General features: G+C 39.9%; 1 protein-coding gene across 7 annotated transcripts in view; it reads left to right on the top strand.

Annotated features, from left to right (window-relative positions):
• LOC134652962 (kazrin) overlaps nucleotides 1–14,839 on the top strand; it is a 115,954-nt gene that overhangs the window by 80,108 nt on the left and 21,007 nt on the right. For 6 of the 7 annotated variants that reach the window (XM_063508207.1, XM_063508208.1, XM_063508206.1 and 3 more), the window contains exons 3-7: nucleotides 1,713–1,977; nucleotides 2,796–3,047; nucleotides 7,901–8,022; nucleotides 8,609–8,774; nucleotides 13,121–13,248. In XM_063508207.1, coding sequence (XP_063364277.1) covers nucleotides 1,713–1,977; nucleotides 2,796–3,047; nucleotides 7,901–8,022; nucleotides 8,609–8,774; nucleotides 13,121–13,248 — 933 coding nt within the window. Of the gene's footprint in view, nucleotides 1–908; nucleotides 1,049–1,712; nucleotides 1,978–2,795; nucleotides 3,048–7,900; nucleotides 8,023–8,608; nucleotides 8,775–13,120; nucleotides 13,249–14,839 lie in introns of those variants that run through there. The other variant, XM_063508209.1, reaches the window with a different exon arrangement.

The raw sequence follows: 14,839 nt of genomic DNA, 5'->3' as shown, positions 1-14,839 counted from the left end.
AGGAAAGTGGTACAAGTTATTTTATAAACTTAAGTACTAAAGGAACATAAGAAGTAAAAATAAAAATAAATACTACTAAGATAGAAAAGGGAAATGTAAAGAGTCTAGATGATATATATGTTCTAAACAAAAACAAAAACGACTGACGTGTGTGTGTGTGTGTGTGTGTGTGTGTGTGTGTGTGTGTGTGTGTGTTTTGAAAAGATAGATTTGCGTGGCTGGTGGTGCGTGACGTGGTGAGCCAAGTGCTGCGGAAGTTTCCGGAAGTTAGTGACGGACGACTGACAACCACCTGGGGCATACCGTAAGTTTTTAGACGAATCGATAGCGAAACTATAGTTAGTGTAGGTATGTATAGCTTGTTGAGGTATATAAACTTTATTCAGGCAGGTAATTCTCTTAACATGGATTCTTAGATTACGTCTTCTTAGAAACTTCGTCGTGTTTAAAAAAATACTGACAAAGTCTAAAGATTCTATGAATACAATCATAAACAAATTCCAAGAATTTAAATGAAGACGATGGTAGACGACCGCTCGATCGCTCCTCCAAAGCTCTACGCCGTAGCGAAAGTCTCTACGAGATGCGCTCCGTACGAGAGTGGTATTGGTATTCGGATTTTAAAATCCCGACTTTATGTTTTATTGATACGATACGACCTTGATATACACCAATAAGCTTAAGGGACAGTGCCATCAGTAACAAATCACTGAGACGAGACTTATAATTTAGGAAATTCTTTTTCGTTCGGGACGGTCGGACAGGTAGACAGACAGACGCACGAGCGATCCTACAAGGGTTCCGTTTTTTCCCTTTTGAGGTACGAAACCCTAAACACAATGCCCTAATTTTCTTAAAACGAAATGTAAGTAAATGCCTTAGATTAATAGAACTTTACAGAAAATATAAGTCTTGTTACAGTAGTGTATGATGATGGTTATTAATCAGCAACAAATTAACCAGGAAATCTCCAGGAAGCGTCACTTACACATCCATAAAACGTAGCCATTAAAGAGGCCAAAGTGGCCATTACATCAAACGGCAGCAGGTGAATTAACTAAATAGAAGGCATTCATTGCTTAGATTAATAGACGGAGATAAGGCAGCGTTGGCCCGAGAAATGTATGGCGGCTTTATTGAGTCCACAATGCGAAGTCGCTTTCATAAACCTTCTAATTCATTAATGCTATGAATAGGGAGCAGCCAAATTATATATTTACATGCTAGCCTTTTATGGAGTATTGTTGCTGTTGTCGATATAAGGTGGTTCTAGTTATATCAGCATGTTTATTCCTAAGCTGCTTTAACCCAAAAATAATATACCTACCGCGTTCCGAATTTTTTTAATCTATCGCTTCTAAAATTAATAGGTGACAGGGTTTGTAGCTTGAATGTAGCGATGTTGTCACCGAAACTAGTTTCATGCGTTGAACGAAATAAATATAGAAAAGCCCCCTATATAAAAATTTACACTCATGTCAAATTATGTCTCTTTCTAACAAACACTAATGCCAACATGACAGATAGGGAAAAACGATTAACAACAGAATTTTTAGTTTTGACAAATGTGTATAAATAATGCCATAGATATGTTTCTGTATGCGACAGAAAAATAGCAACAACAGCAACATGTTCCATCGCAGGTATATGTCATCTTGAAGTCCCAGTTTCTTACATCTGAACTAATTACTAATTTTTTTAAATTCCCGCAGGCGAAACTCCGCAAGATGGTGGACGAGCAGGTGTCCGTCGGCGCCCGCGTGGAGGCGGACGCGGAGCCCGAGCCCGCCGACCCTCTCATCACACCCGCCAGCTCCGTGTTTAGCTCCGATGTGCCCCCGGCGCCCCCTGAGCGAAGACTGCTCATGGGCACCTTAGACAAACCCCGGAATGGCTCACTAAATGGTGACAAGGAGGCCACACTCAACAGAGGAGCTAGGCTTTCCATCAGAAATGGAAAAGATAATCCTTTTATAGGTGAGTCATTATATCATAGTATGAATTAAGTAATTAGACACTTTCGTCAAAAACCTCGTAAATAATAGGTTTGTAGATGGTAACAAAGTGACTCTGAACAAAGGGTCGCAGTTTGCAAAATGGAAAGGATAGATTATATCATAGTATGAATTAATCTGTCAGCTCCCAGCGGCTCATATTTGAGCCAGAACGCTTATGGGTGACGTCATATCGTGGGAAACGACAGGTTAAGTAATTAGACACTTTCGTCAAAAACCTCGTAAATAATAGGTTTGTAGATGGTAACAAAGTGATTCTGAACAAAGGGTCGCAGTTTGCAAAATGGAAAGGATGATACAATTACCAATTAGTTTAATTAATTTGTTGATTTAATATTCGTTAACTTTGAGAAAAAAATATTTTTCCAATAAAGTCGAGCAGACTGGCGAATGTTACGAACCAAAAAGGTCCCGTTTTGTTCACTTTGGTCCACTTAATTACGTTTCGTTTACATTCTGTCTAATATATAAATATTTTCCTAGTTAGGTCATTCAGAATATTCAGATTATATCACACGTATGTTCCGTTTGCCTTACAGAACGTTTTTTACTATACTAATATGCCGCCTGAAAAAAAATTAGACTGGCCACATACGAGTGTAATACCCGACCCCGACCAAAGAAAATAATCCTCACAGTCGTGCAAGGCGAAGTACATTTGTCTGCTGTCTCTTGTTTTTATTTTTAGTCATTATTTTTCCATTCCCCTGCACCTTATGCATTGTTAAAGATGACGCCTGACACTCAATTTGTAACGATGTGTTTGTGTTTTTGTTTTAGATGATGACAATAAAGAAAATCAAGCGAATGGTAAACTTGAATCGCCAATCAAATGGTCGACGCAGAACGGGAGTGACAGCGGAACATACGCCGAAATTGGAATTGAAGGAAACAGCAATGCGAGCGAAAGGAATGTTCTGGATCCGGCGGATAGTTCTGAAGAAGAGGTCCCGTTACCCGATGCGACTTCGCCGGGGAGGAGTAGTGATGGGCCCGAACCCAGAGCTGATATTACTGCTACTCTTGAAGGAGGTATGTTCTTAAGTTGTTCTAAAATCTTTGGTAGAAACACAGCGGGAGTTGATCAGGGCGTATACTTTCAGCAGATCCAACTTACACAAGATCACACGCAAATAGCGCTTTTATGAAGGTAGCGAGTAAGGTGTGATGGCGGGGGGCCTGCATTTGGTAGATATTTAGACTGTTAACGTAGTGAATACTCGTCAATCTTTGAATCATAGACAATTAACACGCATGTGACTAGGTACTTCAATGTTGAAAGTTTCCATAGGTTACCAAAACATTTAAAAAGGGGTTCCATTTATATATAAAGGGGTATCTTAAGGATACGTAAGTATTATTTATCCAAAATCAAATTAAAATATCCTTTTTTTACCATGTTCCGGAGACAAAGTAAATAATATAACGGATATTATTAGCTAGCAAGAAATGATTTAAAGACTTACCGCACAAGATACAACAATTCCGTGTTTTGTTTATCTTAAATCCCGTAGTCCAGGGGATAATAGTTGGTACCAACTAGAAGTCTGCTGTTTGCGTTGCCGACGAAGGAGCTAGTTGGGAAATTGTTCGTAATTCCTCTTTGTTAGCCGAGGATTTTAATAGTCTGTTGGAACGTCTTTTCCCAGAAGCTCATCAAAACCGATACGGTTCAATAAAACTCCGTTTATCTACTGTCAGGCAAAACACACCCTATCTTGAAATATACATCTTCTTTGATTTAGAAATCTTGTAAAAAGTGAACATGCCTTATCGTTCAAACAAAAAGTTGGCTTTGCTAATCCGCGAATCAATAACGTGCTACGAGTATCAGTGCTAATCCGTTATAGTTAGAGGTAACTACGTACGTATTACTTGCATGTAATTAATGTTATGTCGACTGTTTGGGGTCTGCTCTGGGTTCAAGATATCTAGCATCCCTAATGATGTCTCGTAGAGCGGCAAAACATGTGTAGAATTTTGTACTTCTGGTGATATTTATTTGCTTAACATTAATTGCATGCAAAAAATACGCAATTAACTAAGTATATTCTTGGATTGTTGATTGGATTTTTGTTTTAATTAATGTGGATTTCGTTTTCTTATGGTTTAAATATTCATTAAAAGGTGTTTTTAAATGTAATTTAGTCCAAATTGTAATTTCAGATAGAATTAAAAATTTCATGAAACGAACTGATAAAAGGAGATTTTATACCTAGTTCTTTTTTATTTCGCCACAAACTTGATACGTACATGTCAACAATTCTTAATAAACTCGTGACAAGAAAGCATGTTTCATAATAAGTACTGGGAGATGAACAAGTTGCTTGTTGTGTAAGCATCCATACGTCCCGTCCGCGGCACCCCTCGGGCCCGTAATGAGCCTGTAGCCCAGGGGAATAAGCTCATTTGCCGTCTAACTGCACAACCGACAACTTTGAAAGAATGAAACTTTTCCTCCACCTTGTAAGTAATTTGTCATTTAATTCTTCCCGCGATCTTTAATTAAAATTAAAGCTTAAGCACGCTCCCATTATGTATTTGGGCGGAAAAGTTTTAGCGTTGCTCTTTAACAAGTTGTTTAAATGTTAAATCGAAATTTGAGGTTGGTTTATGAATTTTATGATAAATGGTTCCGACAGTAGTTATACAGAGTGTGTCTACTCGTATATTACGATCAACAATTTCAATGGTAGATTTTATTTCAATGGATTTTTATCAAAAAAGTTTACTTTGATTGAAAATAAAATCCTTTAGTATTAAAATAGCACTAATAAAATTTGCTTCTGTGATTAAGTAAGTAGTAAGATATTTAATAAGTAACGCGTTACGATGGAGCTAATGTTTATCATAGATCCTTAGAGATTTTGAAATGACAATTGTATCGCAGTTATTGAAGAATTTAAAATATTAGGACTGTTAGAGGGTCCCTCGACATACTCATCCATTAAAATATTTGCTTCTGTGACGCCTCACCAGGTATGTCATCGTATCCTTACCTACATAATTATTTTCCTAAAATATCTGCGAAATGATGTATGAGATTTATCCAACTAAATAGAATTATGGGATCAACGCGAAATTGGAAGGCGCCGCGCGATTTATCTACCTTCGCCCTAAACGGAGCCGGCTTTGGGCCGTGATAATACGAGCTCAAGAGCTCCGCAGCTCATTTGCTCTCAGATAATTTGTCACAATCCCTTAATTTATTCCCCAAGGAATATTCAACAGACTGATTCTATCTTATCTATAAGTTTCTTTTCCTCCAATATCCCTTTCGTGTTATCTCTCATTTGAGTCGGGAAATTAAAGGATCTGTCTGGATGAGAATAATTACCCGAAGCGGGAAGATATTGCCGGGTGAAGTCAATATGTCTCTTTCATTGCGAGAAGCTACAATGAAGTAGGCGTCGCGGACACCTGCGGCAGATAGTGTTGGTGGTAATACCTTTTGTACCTACATAAGATTCTACTCAGTTTTACGACTTAAGATTTCAGAATATTTTTAGTCATTTATAGACGGGTCTAACGCGAAATTTATTCAATTACCTTTATTTACCGACGTTTCGACACAGGTTAGACCCGTCTATTATAAATGTGAGTTAATATGTGTTCAAAACGCGAAGGTTTTAAATATTATATTTTTAGTCATGTCTCGTATAATTAATTTTTAATACTTATTACCTAAGCTGCTTTTTCGTAAGTAATAATGTGTAAAGCGTGAAAGTTTAAATCAGTGTTTTTAGCAATATGTCCAGGAGGCGTATGCTGATTGTAATAACAGGTTATCAATTTGATCTGGTTTTGTTATGGAAACGATCTGAGTGAAATCAACGTTTCTGGTCCAAGAAATGTGACTTTTGGCATGCGAGATCATATCATATTAAGAGTATTTTTGAAGCCTGACCCTGAAGGACAGGAAGGTATTATTTTAGTTTATTGTGGTGTTATCGTAACTATTTCAGGAGGCGGAAGTTAAATATTGTAGTGTTAAATTGTCTTGTAATTTACATTACTAATAAATCGTCAGGTGACAAGCAAAAGTCACTAATTGCTATAAAATATTTAAACAAAAATCAACCTTCTTTTCGTACTAATATGGTTCACTATGGCTATGAACTTGTGGTGGTACTTAGTGACTTTTGCTTGTCACCTGACGAAATAAGGTTTTATATAAATACTAGCAAAGGAGAGTTCAAAACTCAAGCTTAGTATAGACATTAAGAAGACAAAATAACTAAAGTAACCAAGCAACCAAGGAATCGAGTCTTAACAACACTAGCGTTGGGTTGATGCGTGTTACGTACGTACGTAGGTAATCGATTTGTCTGGACCGGCCCGAGCTGCGGGTTTCGTGACTGGGGAAACTTTCACGTTATTACTATGTTTACGTCGCCATAACCTATTCCATTTGTATGACTGCGGCGGCACGCCACACTTAAACTAAAGCTTTCATATGCCGGCTAATGGTGGGTGTCGTATAAACCTCATGTGTAAATAAACTGTGGTTAAACTTTCTACTAGCTTTTAACGACAATGGAGTTGTAAACTATGATATCTAGATACAATCTTGTACCCATCTAAACCGTAATAACATAACCGGACGTTTCAAAGTAAGTAAAATAACTTGTTTGATTCTGTAGGTAGGTATATTATACATATGTACTTAGTTCATGATAAAGTTTCGTGGAGGAGTCAATTAAATTTTGTTGATTTTAGAAAACTGGACGTTTTAAACTAAGAAGTAGTACCTATAAAAAGTTATGATTGCGGAGTTTAATTAATGTTTTCCCCAACTCCGTGATACTTTACTCATCAAAACAAGGTGTAGGTTTATGATCGAGCTCAAACTTGGGAAAACAAATTACGGGAAAATACTGCAGATATAAACATTTGACGAAGAATCAAAGTCCTTAAAAGAGCTCCAAGTTGTAACACCTTTACAAAAAGGTGTTCCAAGTAAATTATGATTTGCTTTTGGAGGGCGTAAAATGATGGTATGATGGTAAAAATTCACAGATCACTTATAAAATCTTATAATGGATGACTTGCGCTCTTTGACGCTCTCGTTTCAGTTGCGTGTAATGATGTTGACGGGTCTACCGCGATTAAATTTCATTATTTTACCTTAAATCCATCAATTTGCTGGGACGTCAGTCATCCGTGACCATAACTGGTGCAACCCAGCTGAAGCGTCGGATCGAAGGTAAAATAATGAAATTTAATCGCGATAGACCCGTTAATATCATTAGGGCTCATTTAGACGGTGCGAGAACTCGCATGCGAGTTTCGTTTCATTAGGCACATTGCGTCATTTGGTCGGTCAGCTGAATAGACGTAACCTCAATGGTTAATTGAACTAAAACAGTATACGAGTTCGCGCGCAGTCTTAATAATATGTAGGTACCTAATGTATATTTTACAAGCTTTTATTTACTTTCACCTGACCTGACCGTTGTCTGTTTGTCGGTCTGTAATCAAATCTTGCAAGTTAAATTTGATCCACTTCCCGGTTTCCGATTGAGCTGAAATTTTGCATGCATGTGTAAATCGGATGACAATGCAATATTATGGTACCATCGAGCTAATCTGATGACAGAGACAGGAGGTGGCCATAGGAACTCTGTGATGAAACAACGCAACCTAATTGTGTTAGGGGTTTTTAGAATTGTCTCGATGAGTATTAGTTGTCTGTCGTAAGAAAAGCACAGTCAGCGATAAAAACTTGTACCAAAAATGAAATTTTTGCCAAAAACTTTTTAAAAAGATATTATATTAAGTTATTTTATATGAATTTCTTTAGTTGCGTGGTGATCACAAGTCTATGTCAATGGTTAATAATGTGGAGCCAATAGATGTTTAGAAAAAATGTGTTTGTTAAACAGAGGCGGCCTCCCCCGGCGGGCGATCGGACCGCTCGCGGCAGGAAGAGGTACCGGCCTCCCCGGGGATGCTGACGGCCGCGCAGCTGGCCAGGCGACTGAGGCTCGAGAATGAACGCTTGCAGGTTGACAATTTTACATTACGTGACTTTTACCTTAAATCCTACTCATTGCATAACGAACTTTATCCCGACATCGCTACAGCTCACTTTCCTTCGAAGTTTGTCGGAAGCGTAACGGGGTCGTTACGTCAAAATTTGTTTGCAATAGAGAGTATGATACGCACATTCTTTACGTAGACGTTATACTGCGATACATTATTTGGCGGTATGTAGGTCCGCAGAGACCTTCGTAATACATGTGAAATGCAACTGATAGGATATTTGGCAGCTAACTACAAAACCTTTAAGGAATTTTAAAGTTAACCTTTAAAAATGAATAATTTTTTATTGTTTTCAAAACCTTTAGAAGAGTGATTATAACGACATCTCAAATAGATACTAAAAACTTTTGTCAACGCAGTAAGGACTGTAGCTTAATTCAAAAGAAACCATTTTACAGTTACCAGTAAATTTTCCATTCTACATGTCCTATTCTACCATCCCTTATAGATCTCGTCATCGTTAGCTACCAAAAACTGTTATATTCATAAAAATTCAGAGCGGTTATCTTCTTAAATATAATTCTTGGTAATATTTTCCTTATAAACAGGCTGAATTAACACGGGTTCGTCGGCTGCTGGTAGCGGCAGCAGAGAGAGGCGAGGCTGGGACAGCGTTATTAGAGAGGACGAAGGCAGATGGCGAGACGGACGCTGCGCCACTCGACCCTCAGGTTCTAGAAAAGGAGCTATTGCTTGCCAGAGAGGCTGTGACGTGTAAGTAATGATTACGGCATGTGAACGAAAGTGGTCTAAATAATTTTAACATGACTCGCAGTGAATTTCGCTTAAATATGCATAGTCAGCAAAACTGTTGGCATACAGACATGTAGGGTTGCTAAGCTAATATGTATATGTATGTATGTGTCTGTATGTATGTGTATGTGTGTGTATGTATGTGTATGTGTGTAAAAACTGACCATTCCTACTCCTCCTGACGCGTGCACAATGTAGTACGAGTAACGTTAAAAGAATATGAAATCGACATCAATTTATACTCGTATTTCGTTTCGACACAATTTATTTCAATTGCCACTAGAAATTTAGGTAAAAAAGAGCACGGAGCTGACGTATTTATTCTTTGTGAATTTGTTTGCTTTGGTGATTTTTTATTACATTATTTTACCCAATTAATTGCTTTGACTTTGCACAAAGGCATTTAATTATTGTTCTCGTCAGATGAAATGAATCTGACCTTTAGAAATATTTGTTGTACGATCGCGCTAATCGAGTGGTAAACGAATTTCGCCCGTAATTTGTTCGGGTGCCAGGAACAAAGGCAGAGTTAATAGGAAAATGGCCTTTAATGTTCTGCTATAGGAGTACAATTGGAGTTGTGATTGGCGTAAACGAGGTAGTGAGGCGACGTAGCTTGCGAGCTAATAGCGCGTGACAATGTTTGCGACCTAAGCGTCCGTGAATTTGTTTGTAAGTTTGTAACACATGCTCTAACTGCCGGACCGCGTGCCATCCGATATATGATCATTTTACCTGACAACTTTAAAAGAAACGATAAATGACATTTAATATTTCTCGATCATGATAATAAAAATTCAGCACGAGCGTTTCGATAGTAAGAAATTTACAATTGCAAAACAAAAATATTCTAAAATACTACTTATTGACTATGGTAAAGAAAACCGGAACAAAAGCGAAAAATTATTGCTTTCTAATTGTGTAGATATAGAATCGTTTTATCACTAATTTTTGATGCGTGTGTAAGTCTAATATTTTGCAATAGTTAGTTGGAACAAGTATACCTATACCTAGCTACTGTATGCGCTGGCATGGAAAATGTTAAAACTCCCCGTTCGCATATACATTTTGAAAGTAATTTAATATCACAAGCATAATGAGCCCACATTAATAATGAACTGGAGCGGGCCTGTAATTCCGGCTGCGCGTATGACTACAATTTATTACCTCGCAAGGAGAAAGTTACTCGTACTTACTACTTTTCTAGGGCCCGAAAAGTTACCAAGTAGAGCAGTAATTAAATATACTAAGTTGTCTTGTACAACATTGTTACTTTACTTTTTAGGGTTCCGTACCCAAAGGGTAAAAACGGGACCCTATTACTAAGACTCCGCTGTCCGTCCGTCCGTCCGTCTGTCACCAGGCTGGATCTCACGAACCGTGATGGACAGTTGAAATTTTCACAGATGATGTATTTCTGTTGCCGCTATAACAACAAATACTAAAAACAGAATAAAATAAAGATTTAAGTGGGGCTCCCATACAACAAACGTGATTTTTGACCGAAGTTAAGCAACGTCGGGCGGGGTCAGTACTTGGATGGGTGACCGTTTTTTTGCTTGTTTTTTTTTGCTTGTTGTGCTCTATTTTTTGTTGATGGTGCGGAACCCTCCGTGCGCGAGTCCGACACGCACTTGGCCGGTTTTTAGTACCTAACAATCAAGTTTCTTCGTCGTAAATAGGTAGTAACTATATATTTGTAGTATTTATTTAGCACTCGTAAAAATTGTCAATAACATAGCGTAACATTGTACACCTAGCTGCAAAAGTGCATACCCGCTTACATATGAATGAAATGAAAATGACAATGAATATTTTTAATTTACAGCCTGAAATTCTCCTAGGTACTTTTTTAAATATTTACCCGTGCGGCCAGCAACACAATAAACTTCATTATTCATAAATATTCGTACCTACTTCATTATTTGTAAAGAGTCGTATGCAAAATAATTTCAGATTTTAATGGATTAAAATAACGCCATTAAAATGTATTGGGTTTTATACGAGAGGAATATTGCAAAATGGTTGACGCAGATGTTTCATTTGATCCACGTTGATAGTTTAATCACATCCATGAGGACCAATTCCGACATACACTTTTTTAGCAAAATTATATCATTTTGCTATCGTTCGCTAACTAGTGCATCTCGCTCGCGTCAATACATGAATTAACATGTACGAGGGATATACACGCATGAATAACATAAACATCAAATGCATGTTAGAATGTGCCTCCATATCTCCTCCAAAGTAAACTAAAGCGATCAAAGTTCCTAAGCAGGCAATTTGTAGAGTACCGCTCATGACGCACCTAAAGCGGGCGAGGCGTTTGATAAACTACATAGTAATTCGCGAAGTAGCTTAGACACAGACTACTTTCTACAGACTCTGCTTATTCAAGAATATAGAAAGACTTGCACTGAAACAACATCTTTGGTGATCTTGTAGCTGCCAAATTGCATACAATCTTTATTGTTATTAAAGTAATCGCATGGTGTTTATGCGATTTTGCAGCTCGCTATCGTTATGTACTTGTAAATGACTTGTTTCCCATATCAGTAAGATTCCCAGTTCCCACGCAATGTGCCAGGCTCTCATACCTACTAAACTAGTATGGGAGTGTACGTGTGTTGACTGCGAATAGTTTTATAAGCTTCATCTAGCGAGTAAGTGACCTGTGAACATAGAGCGTGCTGTATCGGCAGGCCGGTCACGTCGTCACGTTATGTGTGCTCCGCGGCAACTCCCACTGACATCCCACTAAACTCATTACATTGACGAAAATCAAACTCGGCTCCATCACAATCGCGGCCTACTTTTCCTGCCATAATCACAGAATAAATAATAGTACTAAGTACAGAAGACTCATTCTCTAACAAAACGCGTCTGTTACGATCAGCACAGATATGGCCGCTAGGTGGCGACAGCGCCACGCGCGGCTTATGGCTTTGCCCAAAATTGGGGCGGAACGGATGTACTTTTAGCTACCTGTAGCAAAGCGACGAAATCGCGGAGTGAGCCATGCCTGCCATAATATAGGTATTCTCTTCTTAGGAAAATAAATTTACGTCTCAATTTTGTGCTTCAAAGAGAACAAATTTGGCTTTGGTAAACCAACTCTTTTAATTTATTCGTAATGAATTCTTTTTGTTGCTTATTGAAGCCAGTCACAAAGGATGTTTTCCACAAAGTATTTGTACTTGAAATATGAATACTCGTTACATTAACGCTTAAGCTTAGTTGTTACGTACGTAATCTGCCTACGTTAACAATCCTCGGCTCTCATCTTAATTATGTACGTATATAATCCGGATCAGGTAGCTACTTAGCAGGCTAACGTATTTGTACATAAGGGTAAACACAGGGATCGCAAATGCACGCCTGCTCTGCCAGGTACGCCCAATGGAACGCCGATCAAAGGTCGCTTAGGCTCAACTGAGCCAATAAAGTGCGCTAATCGTTTGAGCCAATGCGCTGCCCAAGGGCTATTTTCGACTACATTAAAATTTTCAATATGCATACCGGCACACAAACATAAACGAGATATTTCTGAATTCAGAAAATGTAATAAACTAGAAGGCCTAGAAACACTTTAGATACTTTACAAAACCAAAACTCACGCCCCATAGGTACAACTTTTAATAAGGTATCTTGAGAGAGATGTCAAGAGTATAAAATTCTTCTACATTTGTAAATATTTACGATTTCCGAAATTAATATAATTCTTAAGTTACTCCAACTCATCTTACAATAGAAAATACATTTGAAAATGGCACGCTCTGTGACAAACTAAACGGAACAGTTCGAATAAAAATACGTGGGAAATTGCGCACGAATCCCTCTCAAAGTAACATCAAATAGAGAATTGCACCAATATTTTCTATCGTCACAGCGCTGAGAAACGGTCTTACAAAGCATATAAAAATAGGACTTCTTTGGATCACTTCTATTCTCGCGTTGAAACGTTTGATATGTACATATTTTGTCCGAACCGAGGGAATGTCTAGAAACCGAACGACCAAGCACACAAGCCGCATGTCGGACGCGCTGAGAGCGACACTCGGGGCTTATTCTGTTCACAGTAGATGGCAACGGGGCAGAAATCTCGTCTATAAACCCTCTTTGATCTGTATCACGCCTTTCCCCAGTTACTCCAAAGATATTCATAGCTGCAATACTCCTCGGAGCGAGTTCAAAACGAACTAGTTTTACCAGTTTCTCTACTTATACCATTCAAAGATTTAATAAATGCAGAGTTGTTTCTAGTATATTTTTAAAACGGAATAAATAGAACTTTTCTTTTACAGCCCTGAAAGCGGACAAAAAAAGGTTGAAAGCGGAAAAGTTTGACTTGCTCAACCAAATGAAGCAACTGTACGCTACCCTGGAGGACAAAGAGAAAGAACTGCGGGACTTCATCAGAAATTATGAGCAGGTAAACGCTATTCATACCTTTTTTTTTTTTTTTTTTTTTTTTTTTTTTTTTTTTTTTTTTTTACGTTGGGGAAATGCGTTTACGCATGCCACCTGGTCCGGGGGAACCAGGGGGGATGACGGACTAACCAGTGGAGGACTACCGTCTAAAACCACCAACGAGTGCCGACTCCGCTTTAGATGGGGTGCCGCAGGGTCGCTATCAGCATTCGACCACGTGCGCCCCGGCGGACAGCCTGTAGGCCGTAGGCATTTTGGGTGCCAGTTGGTCAGCACCCCAGTCCTGTGAGCTTTTAATCGCGGGGACTCCCCCGGAGCCCCACGCAGCCCACTACGGCGGAGGCAGCGAGCGCGCATAGCGCCTGGCTCTGCCCCCAGCCCGTCGTCGACGGAGTGGATGCGCGTCAGGATCGTCCTCGCGCGCACGCTCCGCTACCTCCTTCTGCGACATAATTTCGTCACTGAAGGAGGCCATCGCCTTCCATGCCTCTTCGCTGTCGAGCATGGCATTAACAATGCTCGCCAACGAAAGATCTGCACCTAGTGTTGCTTGAAGGGTGGCCCGCTGGGGCCCCCATGCAGGGCACTCCTCGAGAGTATGACGCGCCGTGTCTACAGGTGCGCCACACTCATGGCACATGGGGGATTCCTCCCTCTCTATGCGGTGCAGGTACTTACCAAAGCATCCATGGTCAGTAAGTATCTGCACCATGTGGAAAGTTAGCGTACCTTGCTTCCTTTCCACCCAGCGTTCTAGATGCGGCAGTACTGCATCTACCGTCATCAATCCATATTTTGCATCTTCGAGCTCTGCCCTCCATCGGCGAAGTGTTTCCACTTGTGCAGATGCCCGGATATTTCGAACAACTTCTCCATCTGGGAACTCTGCCGCCGCTCTTCTCCCAGCTCTGTAGCGGTGAACCTCCGCAAGAATGTGAGCCTGAAGGTCCCAGGGAGGGTCCGCAGCCAGGATCGTTGCCGCTGTAAACGATACCGTACGATACCCACGTACAGCTCTCAAAGATATTGCCCTCTGTGGTCTGCGGAGCAGAGCCCTATTCTCGGCAGAAAGGGCATCAACCCATATGGGAGCGCCATATAGGGCCATACTCCGCAGGACACGAGAGTAAAGGAGTCTACATATAGAATTTGGCTCACCCACGTTAGGAAGCAGCCGGCCGAGGGCTGCAGCTGTAGACATCAGCCTAGGGGCAAGACTGGCGAAGTGCGTCTTAAATTGCCAACGGCCATCTAAAAGGAGGCCAAGGTATTTCATTTGGGCCTTAACCGCCACTATCTCCCCATTCACTCTAATATTGGCATTACGAGGGGGTCCTCTCCTCGGACCATGGAAGAGCAGAACTTCCGTCTTTGGAAGGGATACGTCGAGGCCCAGCTGGTGGATTCGTTCAACCACAAGTGAGGTCCCAATGGTCATTTTCCTCGCTGCATCTTCATATGAGAAACCCCGGCACGTAATAAGAGTGTCATCTGCATAGGCCAACACATTCATTCCTGGCAGGACTGGACCCCGTAATAGCCAGTCGAAAACGCTATTCATACCTACTTTTATATGAAAAGGTATGACTTGT

Source organism: Cydia amplana, chromosome 12 (assembly GCF_948474715.1).
Source record: "Cydia amplana chromosome 12, ilCydAmpl1.1, whole genome shotgun sequence".
Taxonomy (NCBI): domain Eukaryota; kingdom Metazoa; phylum Arthropoda; class Insecta; order Lepidoptera; family Tortricidae; genus Cydia; species Cydia amplana.
Note: the sequence above shows the minus strand (reverse complement) of the source record. Positions and strands in the feature narration are given on the sequence as shown.